Source organism: Propithecus coquereli, unplaced genomic scaffold (assembly GCF_000956105.1).
Source record: "Propithecus coquereli isolate 6110/MARCELLA unplaced genomic scaffold, Pcoq_1.0 Scaffold27, whole genome shotgun sequence".
Classification (NCBI taxonomy): Eukaryota; Metazoa; Chordata; class Mammalia; order Primates; family Indriidae; genus Propithecus; species Propithecus coquereli.
The window spans coordinates 7,260,083-7,272,601 of NW_012148285.1; the positions used below are offsets into that span (position 1 = coordinate 7,260,083).

The window sequence follows — 12,519 nt, forward strand, 5'->3', positions numbered from 1 at the left end:
ACACGCTATGAGGAGAAGAAACAGGACAATTTTTCAACCTGCTACGTTGTCCCCTTCTCCAAGAACCTAAAGCAGAATACAGGAGGAAACCAGGAAATGGTTTCTGCAGCATGTCCCCATGTCCCCACATAAACTCAGGTCTTCTGCAAAAGCTAATGGCCTTTTATCCCAAATATTTCAAAAATATTGATGTAGGTAAAATATACTAATTAATAGAGTAGAACTATATAAAATGTTTAATGTTATTTCTGGGTTTTATGATATTTAACTTTTAAACTATAAAATCCTAATCTGATAAAGTATCATAATATAACAACTACCTTTTTGAGGTCACTTTTTTTTTGGTGGCAGGCACTGTGCTAAGAAGTTCCCCGTGCAAAAATATTCCCTTCTCTGTCTCCAACTTTTTTTAAAAAAAATGATTATTATTATTTCATATCTCATATATATGGGTTTGAGTAGAATAAGAATGGAATCATGCAGGTGACTCAGAAATGACAAATGCTTTGAGGAATTTTTCATATATTTCTGTTGGTGCTGGTGAAGCAGTTTGCCTCCCCTAGAGAGAATATTTCAAAAGAGAGAAATGACTTGTTTCACTAAAGTTTATGCAAAGTTTGGAGGATATTCAGGGTAGATGTATGAGTGTCTCCTGTTCTGAAGACTTCAGATTTGAGAAGGTTATGGCAGAAATGAGTGTCCAACAGAATTTCATGACGTTAAGGAAGATAAAACTGAAACCGTGCTAGCCTTCGGCAGACAGATGGCATCGCACTTCTTACAGATCACAGGACACACACGGCTCTTGGTGCATGTCACCACGTTAACAACTCTGGGAAGAGAGACACACGACTATTTAGACACCACCACGGGTGTTTGGGAACTGAATGAGTTATGGTTACTTGGGGAGGGAAGGGGGAACAGATACTATACAACCCTGAGTCATCACCAGAAGGGAGCAAATGCAAACTTACGTACATAGGAGTCTTCGGGATAAACTACAATGGCCACTGTGTCATAGACAGAAGATCCACACTTAGATATTGAAGACAGACACGTGTTAGTTTATGCAGCTCTGAACAAGACCATCGAAGCCGAGGATGGGAGACACACAGAAACCAACATCCAACGAGATTCTCGTAGCTCTCCGCCTGAGGGTCCCTCTGGCCTTTGGCTCCAGATGCGTCTTGGAAATGGACTACAATGCAGGTAGCGTAGTTACCACGAACACACTGATTGGCTATTCTTTGGGGGAGCCTGGGGTTCTCAGGGTCGGGCCTGGGCTGGGATGGAAGGCATACCAATAAAGCTGAGACTGTTACAAGCCAAACTTCCTAATCTCTTGCACACGCCAATCTCGCTACAGTGCATATGCATTCTTAACTGCTTTATTGTGTCTGTGTCAGAATTTACATGCATACCATATTGCTTATTCTGTATTAGAGAAACCGTTAGGCATTTCTGATGAGGAAATTACATGGTGGACCGATCAGAATGAAATTTGGAATATAGCAAATCATAACATCACCACTGGCATCCAATGCATCGTTATTGCCGACATACCTAGTAGGCACGTCCCGGAGACTTGCCCTTTTGTATTTATTCATTTATTTATTTTTGGTTAGGGACTCGCCTGTCTGGTATCTGCCATGCTCAGCACACACCTCACAAGATTCCTTGAGTGGAAGAATATGGCATGGAGCCATGTGCAAAAGAGTCAACAAAAAAAAGTACCTCCCTAAATCCTCTTGCTTTTAGCAGGGCACTATTGGACATCCGACATTTACCCTCCAGAAGGTTGGCTGTTACATACGTTTCCCTATAGATAAAACACGAATGGAAGATTCTAAACATCAGATTCCATACTAGGCATTTTCTTGTACACGCGTCTATTGCTGCAGGAATTTAAAACCCTAGGGGTAGAGTACATATTATTCTTATTTGCAGCATAAGGCATTACATGCTCCGAAATATACACATCACTGTGGCCCCGACTGTCCCTGGAACAGTACGATGCCGTTGACCTCAAGGACGATTGAAGATAGCTGTCGTTCACTGCCTGGGATGGCAACGAGTGTTTGTAAGGGTCCGAGGGGCATCTCCCAATAACTAAGCGTTGGTCATGCCTGTGGGAGTGGAGGAAAGGGTTATTGGAGGTGTGGTCTGGCAAGAGGGACTTGCTCCTCTTGCTGTCCTCCAGACCTTGGGGGAAAAGGGAGCTTTTGTTCCCCAAGAGTTTGCTTGAGGGGACACTAAACAGGCTCCCATACGGATTTCCCTCCAGAAGCCGTTCCCTGTCCTTGAGGCTTATGCTCCGGGAGGGCCTGCTAAGGTCTGTCTCCCTAGGTTTGTCCAGAATGTTATCGTAGGAATGCTGACGGCTAATCCTTAGCTTGTTCTTTTGGAATTGAAGGGTATTGTTCTGCGCCCAGTCCTGCTGGTAGGACTCCCGGGTGGCTGGGTTACCTGTCTCCTGAAGCATCTGGTCTTCGTCGATGTCGTAGAGGTTCCCCATGCGCAGGCAGGCGTCACACTTGAAGGGGGACCTCATGGTGAAATGGCCCGAGTAGGTGGGCAGGTTGGAAAGGCAGCTTCTGCAGTGTGTGGAGTTCTGCCGGTATCGGTCGCTGCCCTCGCTGAGAGGGGAACCCTTGTCTTTCATGGTGAAGTGCTTGGAGTAGAGTTTATACTGGTCGTTGTTGGGAAGCCCATCCCCATTGTGCAGGGGGTTCCTGTTCGTTGGCAGCGTGGAGTCCCCCTTGTGAAAGTTTTTATTGTGATCCTGGTAGGGGTCTGGGAAGTCCACATTCTCAGGCAAGGTCGTGTTTTCAACGAACTGGGGAGGTTCCAAGTGGAAACTGGGATCCTTCTCACTGTCGATGGTGTAGATCTTGTCTCTCGGGGAGCTCGCTTTGGTTTTCAGGTAGGTGCGTTCGACCTCGCTACAGTCCTTGGGGTATTTGGAGGCCATTGACCTTTTGAAGTTGTCCTTGGTTTTGTGGTTCTTATTGTTGTCAGGCTCCCTGTGGCACGTGGCCCGACTCGAAGATTCTGAAATGTCCGAGTGGGCCACCTCTTCTGGAAGGTACCTAGGGCTCTTCAGGGAGTGGGTCCTATTCTCCATGGTACCCTCATCCCTCTGGGAGACTGGATTCTGGGTCAGTGAATCCTGGCGGATGGAATCCATGGATTTCTTCCAAAGCTGCCGGGACCTGGAGTTTCCTTTGGATTCTGTGCTCACGGCCACCTCCACCGTGTTCGGGTTGGACTCATTGAGAGTAAGAGGGTGTTGTCCCTGGAACACATAGTTATTGAGGGTGTCCTTATGCCTGTTGGCCACAAACGTTTGGAGTTCATTCATGTTGTCCCCAAAAATGCTGTCTTTCCCCTGAAAGGACCTGTTGTCCGAGTATATCAAATTCCCCTTATCTGACACCATGTCCATGGTGAGGGAACCTCTTTGGATGAAGTCGGCAGATCTTTTGGGTGAATCAATTCTTGAGGAGTTCACGTTGGACACGTTGGAAATGTTTTTGGCTGATCGAAGGAGTTTTAACATGTTGCTCTGGGATCCCGTCAGATTGAAGTCCGGAGATTTCTTTTCTTCAATGTGTACTCCGTGAATGCAGCTGTAGATGCCCTGTGGGGGTGAAACATAAAACACCGTCAGCGGCAGCAGTGGACGTGAAACCATTCACACCTGAACGTTACCTGCAAAGGTGAGATATGTACTTCTTGTAGGAGCCCTGGAGGAACAGTGAAATTCAACCCGATAATGTCTCTTAGAGGCATGAGCCAAGTTGCAAAGCATCAGGTTTATCTTATTGCTCTGGCTGTGGGTTATCTGACACCTTTGCAAAGAGTCACACCTGCAGTTTCAGAAAAGGTATCCACGGATGCTTGTGCAACTGTCAACGTCTTAGTGCCTCTAGATTGGCATCCTTCCAGCACCCAGCTCATCAATCCATGCTTTTATCGAAGTTTCCCAGCATCGTCTTTGGCGTTTGGACACCAGAGAGTTAACTATTGACAGACGATGACAGGATAAAAGGATCACCCATTGTTAATTCTTTTCAGGAATTACCCCCACCCATCATGCTGAAGCTAATCATCAAGGCATGTGTCCTAAGTAGGCTGATCTGAAATTTTTTTCTCCCTGGTCACATTGATCAGTCTAGAAGGCAGGCAAGAAATCCATGTGATGACAGTCATACTTTTTTTGGAGGCATAGCTATCTAGATGCTCAGGTAGAAGGAGGAGTCACAGGAGACTAGTCTTGTCATCATGTGGGGACATGAGCTTGAGAGTGAAGCCATCACCATGGAAAGCTGAGCCCAAGGGATAGACAGGGACACAGTTTGAACCCCAGGAGCCACTGTCTTGGACTTTTTACTTAATCCATGCAATATATTCTTTGTGTGTTTTTGTGTGAGTTTGTTCAATGTAGTTAGAGTTGAGTTTTAGTTATGGTAATAGTAAAGAGTTCAGATGGCACAGTGATACCACCTTTACATCCACCCAGGGACCTGAATGACTTAGGGAGTCCTGGGAAGCCCAATACAAGCACCCCTAGCTATAGGTCTCTTCACTTTCTACTCCGTCTTCCTTTTTAAAATATAACTGTTTACTTTCACTTAAAAGTAACTGCTTACTTGTTATCAAGGGAAGAGCTCTTGATTCACGCTTACAGTAACAGGCAAAGGGGCATCGGAAACATTTTGGTTTGTGGCCTCCCCTGCTTTTGCCCACTCCTACCCCAGATTTTGGCTGCCGCACCTAAAGGGAACAATCAGGTCTAGGCTGCAGGATTTGACCTGGTCCTCCCAAGACTGACAGGGAGCCAACCCAAGCAGGGGTCTGTAAAGCAGCTTCGGCAGCTGCTGCTGACCATGGCATGAACCACAGTCAAGTGTGTGTGATTAACCGTGGACTCTGATAATGGCGCTGCACTGGTCCCCCACAGCGGGATGAGCTCAACTGCAGGGACGCCCACGGAACTGTGACAGCCTCGACTCATCTGCACAGAGACATTTTTCTTGTAGTTTTCTAAAGACAGTCTCCACTCCAGCCTTCAAGGAACCATACACAGGAAAGCCTGCAGCTGTAAGTCGGAGCATCTCTCTCTCTGATCTTCTCGGCCCAGGCTTCATGGTTGAGGCTCCCTGAGGCCCAAAGTGCTGGCATCATGCCCTTTCCTACCTTCCTGCAACCTTATCTTTGGTCTCTTTCTCTGTGCCATGTGTGGTCGGCTGTTCTTCCTCCCACCAAAAAAATGTCTCCTCCCCCGTTGCTTCCAGGGCTGATTGGAGCACCCAGACTGTGGATGTGGAAATCATACAAATGTGCCATGTATTTCACGTAGCACAGTGTTTCTTAACCTTTCATGTTAACTTATGTCTTTCTCACCCAATTTAGTAATATAACAGTCTTATACTCTGACCTAGAGGGATTCCACTACTCTGGGTGAAAAATCAGTGTCTCTCTATGTCAGAGTCAGCCGAGACCTGTGCCTTTTCTTCCTGCTGTTAGTATCGTGACAGCAGCGGCTTCTAAGATATTTTCCTAAATTTGCTTGTTTATTCTAACACACTCCCCTCTGTCCCCTGGAGATTCTGAGCACTACCCTCCACCCCTGCACCCTCAAAGCAACCTGCCCCACCGGCCGGGATGAGCTGGCCGCCTTTCTGTTTGGAGGGAGCCCACGGAGGTGGTCAGGGGGCTGAGATACGGTGCAGGAGATGGGAGGATGGGGTTAACTGCTTTCTCTCATTTCCCTGGGACTCATCCAACACGCTAAAGACAGTCCTCAGGTGTTTATCTGCCTGGTGATGTCACGGAAAGGAGTCAAAGTGATGGACCCGCCTGTGCCCCAGGTTTTGGTAGCAGCGCTCTGAGCTGACCCATCCTCTAGAATCTGTGGACTGCTGGGGAGAGGGAGTGCATGTTACAGAATAACCGGACATCCAGCTCCCAGCTCCATCGCTTATTAGCTCTGTGGCCTTGCATCAACCGCTACATCTATTGGCGCTTCATTTTCCGTATCTGTAAAGTGGGAATCGTTCCCTGCGAAGGTGGGCACCAGGGCAAAATAAAATAACACAAGTAAAGCACCTGACATCATAGGCGGTCAGCAAATGTGAGCTGGACGAGCAGCCCAGTCGTCTCTGACCTTCCCTCTGTGTCATCACCTTGTTCCTTTCCCCTTTCCCGCAAGCTTGCACATGCGAGGTCCATTGTGCCGAAGGCGCAAGAAACGCATGCTATTCTTTAATACGTAAGGTCTGTTCTGGAAAGCCACTTTGGCTCTCTGGTTAGACAAGCAACCCAAACCCTACCTCGGGAACCACAGAAACCCCTGGGCTAGAGTTTCTTTCTTCCCTGCAAAACTCTCTCTTTCTTTTCTCTTCTCCATTATTTATAGATTCCAGCTACATTTTTGGGGTTTGGGAAATAAGATGCTCTCTTGGATACAAGTAGAGCTTCCATTTGATCCAGCAATCCCATTACTGGGCATCTACCCAAAAGAACAAAAGTCGCTCTATGAAAAAGACACCTGCACCCGAATGTTTATAGCAGCACAATTCACAATTTCAAAGATGTGGAAACAACCCAAGTGTCCATCAATACATGAGTGGATTAATAAAATGTGGTATATGTATACCATGGAGTACTATTCAGCTTTAAGAAACAATGGTGATATAGCACCTCTTGTATACTACTGGATAGAGTTGGAACACATTCTACTAAGTGAGGTATCCCAAGAATGGAAAGACAAGCACCACATGTACTCACCATCAAATTGGTATCAACTGATCAACACATAAGTGCACATATAAGAATAACATCTATTGGAGGGAGGGGAGAGGGGGGAGGAGGGAGGAGGGGACGGGTATTTGCATACACAAAGAGTGCAATGCGCACCACCCGAAGAATGGACATATTTGAAACTCGGACTTAGGGGTGGAGGGGGGGCAAGGGCAACATACGTAACCTAAACATCTGTACCCCCATAATATGCTGAAATAAAAAAAAAATGCCCTCTTGGTGTCACAGAGGGCTCAGAGCCAGATAAAATTAGCATGGACGACTCCAGGTGTTGTTCCAGACAGCTCCCTCTACCTCCCCGTGGGCACCTGACCTCTCAGAACATTCTCAGTGGCAGGCGTGGGCTCTACTGTCCTTGGTTCCTTTGAGCCCGGACCTGATCCCTACAGCATCCGACTTCTATTAGGCCCAACTGTGAGTCAGCCTGAGGCTTCTAACATTCCGTCTCTCAGCTCCCCTGGTCTGACATCATCAGGAAGGTGGCTGCAGTTTCCACCTCCCTAGCTTTTTGGCTTTTCTATGTTTCCCATGCCTCATGTCTCAGGAGACAATTGAAGCAGTTCTTTTTGCTGGTGACATTGAATATTTTTTTCTAAATGGGAGGGAAAGCATTTTGGAGAGAAAACCAAAGTTAAGAGCATCCCACAGACAGGAGGGTGCATTTTTGTAGGTTGTAAAAGACGAGGGCCACAGCCGAGGGAGCAGCTTGGTTCCAATGTTAAATAAACGTCTTCTTTGAGCACCGACCTTCTCTCTCGGCAGTGCCAGGTGTGCACGTATTTCAGGCCTGGGTTTGTGTTGCATTATCCAAAGGCTTCCCAAGGGATGCTGAGCCCAGGAGCAGGGCTATGTGTATCTGCCTCCCTGGTAACAGCTTTAAGTCTATTGGCTGGATACGCCACTCGCTGAAAGAAGTGATAAGGGAGAGCCCCAGCTTCCATGCAGAGCAAAACCTGCCTTGGGGAACGAGCAAATTTCAGAGCATCCCGGATCAGCATCTTTGAGAAAGAAGCCTAAACGGAAGTCAACTAAAGCCTGCGACTCAGCCCTGCATCAACAGACGAGTTTCCTCTTTCATGTCTTTTTCTGCTGTGACAGATGAAGTAAGATGTTTCCTGGTGTTTTAAGGAAACATAAGGTGAAGCCCAAAAGGTTCCACTCTAACCTTTGGGGCCTCAGTTTCTCCATCCACAGAATGGGTGTGATCAAATCAACCTCACAGGATATTGTGAGGATTAGAGATGACGGAGGAAACATACCCGGCCCAGGTCCGTATCTACACGCTAGGCATAATTCATTATGTAGTTGTGATCTTGCACTTGCGGAAAGTAGGTTCTTTGTTTGGGAATCCCCCACTGCAGATTTTGTTGGAGAAAATGATTGCGTGCGCACCATGAATTCACTTTTGCTTTGGTGTGTGCTCTCTGTGCTGTGTGAGGAAGCATATATGTAAGATGGCGTATGTGTGACTGTGTGTAGAAGACAAGCTTTAGAGGTGGTGGTACCCTTGACTGAAGGGAAGGTTATGTATTTAGAAACCCAGAGCCTTGCTGTGCACAGATCGTATCAGGGCCTGAATCTATGCTGAGTTCCCCTAATTAATGAGAGAGGCAAGGAAGTATTAAGTGTGAGATCTTCCTATTCATGCATATCCGGCTGCACTTATTTTAAAAGACAAATATTATCTGGGGAGGAGAGTCAGAGCTCAAGCAGGGCTCCCTGCACCCTTTGAAAATACAGCAGCGATGGTGGCTGGGAGTTCCCAAGGGGGCACAGAAGTTCCTACATTGCTCCTATAGGACTTGGGGTCCTTGCTCTCCCAGGGAAGGAGAGGCCCAAGTTCAAATTCCAGACTGTCAACAACTCCACCAACAATGCCTGCTCCTGTGCTGCCAGTTCTTCCCCCACATTCCCGTCCCTCAGGATGCTTGGAGACGGAGTGGAGGATTTATTTCATTTCTCATAATCACGATCCTATCGACTTGGCTTCCTTGGTAGTGTCTCAGACGGGGGAAATGCTCTTCCAAAAACAAGCAGGATTTACAAGTAAATGCAACAGTGTGCATTTGCTGGGTGATAATCCCAGAATCATTTGGATCTGAAATGCCTTTAGTAATTGGCTGGTAGAATTAGCTTAAAGTTGGCATAATACCTAGCTCTACGCACGCATGCTGTTATTTTTAAGCAATCCGTGTGTTTAGATGCCATCAAGCTAATTAGGAAATATGTATTTGCACAGAACCCAAGTTTGGAGTGCAACTGAATGAAGAAAATAAATCTTCCTTGCTAAGCTAATGTGTACCTTCTGAATCTCTAAAGTTCTTGCAATTGCCAAATGCTAAGAATACACAAATCTATTTTACAAGGATTACTTGGTTTTCTCAGTAAACATTAGCATATAAAATTGGATGTTTTTAACCAAAAATTTTTCACCATGTTTCAAATTCTAATTCTTTAAGCTCTTCCAGGGTGAAAATAAAAACACCAAGGTGGGTAAATAGGAGAAATAGGTAGATAAAGAGATGGATGAATGGATAGATAGATAGATTATACTGTGTTGAAAGATGCGTGAACAATATGCATGTACGTGCTTTTATTATGAATGCAGGTAAGTGACTAGGTTGTGTTGCATGTATGAACATATGAGACTTGTATGTACATATATGTTCATAGTATGAACTGCATCAAATCTCTTGTGTTGCTTGTGTTTGATGTTTGTGGCTTGTGGAAGAATGCAGGCTTTGACGGATGCCACACCATCTGGATTCAAATCCTGGCTCCACCTTACTGACTGTGTGGCTGGGGTAATTCCCTTAACCTCGTACCTTTGAGTTCTGTCATTTGCAATCTGGAACTAACAATAGTACATACCTCATATAGTTGGTTTGTAGATTAAATGAGATAAAGAATATAAAGTTCTTTTTTGGTATCTGGCACGTGTAAGCACTCCATAAATGCAAACGCTTTCATGGTCATTACTGTTACTGATGAATTATGAACCTTAATGGCAACACACACATGCCATATTGTGCTGCACGAAAGGAGATCCCCTTGTATTGCACGCGAGCTCACTATAGCTCGTGTATTCTGTGCTATTGTTTATGTTGTGTTGAATGTGCATTTTGTTTTCTGTTGGATGTGTGTGCATTTTCTCCTGGTACTTTCATCTGCGATTCATTTCAGGCGCATGCACGTGCTCCCTGTGTTTCGTAGATGTGTACACGCATTACATAGCATTGCAAGTAGACTTTGCTTTACTGTGCATGTTCTGTTGCAATGCACGCACAGATTGTAACATCTTGCATAGGGGCATTAGCAGTGTTGTATGGCATACATGGGCGCTAGTAACGGAAGCCACAGGCTAGCTTTGTTTGGCCTATGAATTTTTTCTGGAATTATTAATATTTAAAAATTGAAATGTTTCACATAAAATCTGATGACACTTTCTCTTTTAAAAGCTAGAAGATCTGATAATATTGGCCCTATAGTCCCTTAAGACAATACTCGGCAGGAGTTGAGGATGGCGGTCGCCTTTAGGTACAGTAAACAATATGCAATTGGCCACCATCCTCAGCATTCCCTATCGTCCCCTCACTTTGACACTCAGGCTCAGCTGTTCTGTCTCATCTCATGTGTGCTATTTTCTCACGTCCAGCCTGCTGCACCCACTCCCAGTCCCCTTTTGGCTTCCACAGTCATCTGGGTTTGCCACCTCTGGCTCATGAACGCACAAAACCTGGGTGCCTTTCTGACAAGCCCGAGAAGGGCTAGTGAGCGAGGAAGGGATGTGAAGACTCCACTGAGCAGTCAAGAATCCCCGATTCTCTGGAGTCTCCATGCATTTCTAGACCTGCCTGCTGCCTGCTGCACGAGGAAGTAGCCACCAACACCAGTACTGACCCTGCTGATGGAGAAGAGCAGCCCCGGCCGGTCGGAGCACACGCCCGTGAAACAGAAGCGCAGCTTCCAGTAGAAGAGGTGCTCCCAGATGAAGGTGATGAGGCTGAGCGCCATGGCGGCAGCCAGCATGTAGAACACGCCCGCCATGTTGTCGACATCCAGCTGACTGCTCATCACCTCGTTCTTCTCGTTGTGGCAGATCCCCGTGAGCCACAGCGTCTCCAGCTCCTCCATCTCACCTGCACAGAACACAACACAACACCCACAGGCGGTGAGGACTGGCGTGCGCACTTGGGGGCAGACACCTGTGGGTTTGGGACAGACTGTGTGACTTACAGCTGTGCAACCCTAAGGCAAGTTACTGAGCTCCCCTGATCTCCGTCTGCTCACTTCCTGAGTGAAGATAATGATAACAACACCCACCTACTATTGTTGCAGTGAGGATGAAATGCAATAGCATATACAGCCAACAGCACAGTTCCTGGTTTTGTTTCTTGGGCTTTTTTTTTCATTATTTATGTTTTTCCAACCTTGCTTTCTTCTACACCTTACCCCCAACACTCACCCAAGCTTGGAGCAAGACGTGGGATAAACTGGCAGCATGCTACAGTGGAAACACTTCACTTCAATTCTGACTTCGCAATTTACTAGCAGTGTGACCTTGGAGCCACAGTTATCTTGTCTGTGAAATGGGTATAATAATTATGAAAACTTGCTATGTTTTTGAAAAGGTTTGTAAAAGTTTTCATCATTTATTGCTGTGAAGGAAATGCGTAACATGGCACCTGGCATATGGTAGTCACCGAATTTATTACTTCCTTCTCTTCCTTCTCTTTAGAACATCGGGATTACTCCAAAAAGTCATACACACGCCGTGTACTTAGAACACAAAACTTTAATTGAAAAGAGACATCTGACTGGCTCTGAATGGCCCCTTGCTAACTGAGCCCCCACTCCCCGACTGTGGTAGGCAATTAAAGAACCAGGTGGATTTTTCAATGAGGGGGAAAAAAAAAGCGTAGGCATGCTTAGCATTTTTTTTGTCTCTCTTTTATGTGCATTTTATTCAGTGCCATTTAGGAGAAAATTCTCTGATCTAAATATCTAGCAATTAGACTAACTGTCTAGCAATTCGCTTAAACTATGCTACTTAGACTATGATTCAGCCTTTAAAATTATCCTTCAAGGACAGTGAAAATCAAGAAAAAGACATATAATGTTAAATGAAAAGTACGATTATATTTTGTTATATGGGTATATATGATCTCTGAGATGAAATGAGGCAGAGAAACATAAAGAAACATAAAGATGAAATGAGGCAGAGAAACACTCTTTTGAAGATGACAATCATAATTATTGATTTAATATTGGTCTGAATGTTGTGAAATTAGTATGTATTGCATTGCTTTTCGTTTGTTCTCTTTCTTAACTGATACGGCTGAACACAGAAATCTAATTTGATAATCATTTTTCCTTGACCTTTTGAGGATTCTATTAAATTTTCTTCTGACCTGGATTGTAATTGTTAAGAAGTCGACTGATCATCTCATTGTCATTACTTTCTATGCAATCTATATCTTCTCTCTAATTGTTTTTGAGAATTTCATTTTGTCTTTGATGTGAAATCAAGGTAGAGATTCCTTTCATTTGTTCTACTATGGATTTAGTATGATTCTTCAATCTGATGACTTACAATTTTGATGCCGGCAAAAATTCACCTATTATTGCTTTAAATATTAACTCTCCCCATTCTATCATTTTTTAAAAATTAATAGATTTTATTTTTTTAAGAGT

General features: G+C 45.1%; 1 protein-coding gene across 3 annotated transcripts in view; it reads right to left on the reverse strand.

Annotated features, from left to right (window-relative positions):
* Nucleotides 1-252: 252 nt before the first annotated feature.
* GRIN2A (glutamate receptor, ionotropic, N-methyl D-aspartate 2A) overlaps nt 253-12,519 on the reverse strand; it is a 356,110-nt gene continuing 343,843 nt past the window's right edge. For 2 of the 3 annotated variants that reach the window (XM_012647585.1, XM_012647586.1), the window contains 2 exons: nt 10,726-10,964; nt 253-3,640 (listed from right to left, as the gene is read on the reverse strand). In XM_012647585.1, coding sequence (XP_012503039.1) covers nt 1,847-3,640; nt 10,726-10,964 — 2,033 coding nt within the window. In that variant the 3' untranslated portion in view covers nt 253-1,846. The remainder of the gene's footprint in view (nt 3,641-10,725; nt 10,965-12,519) is intronic. The other variant, XM_012647587.1, reaches the window with a different exon arrangement.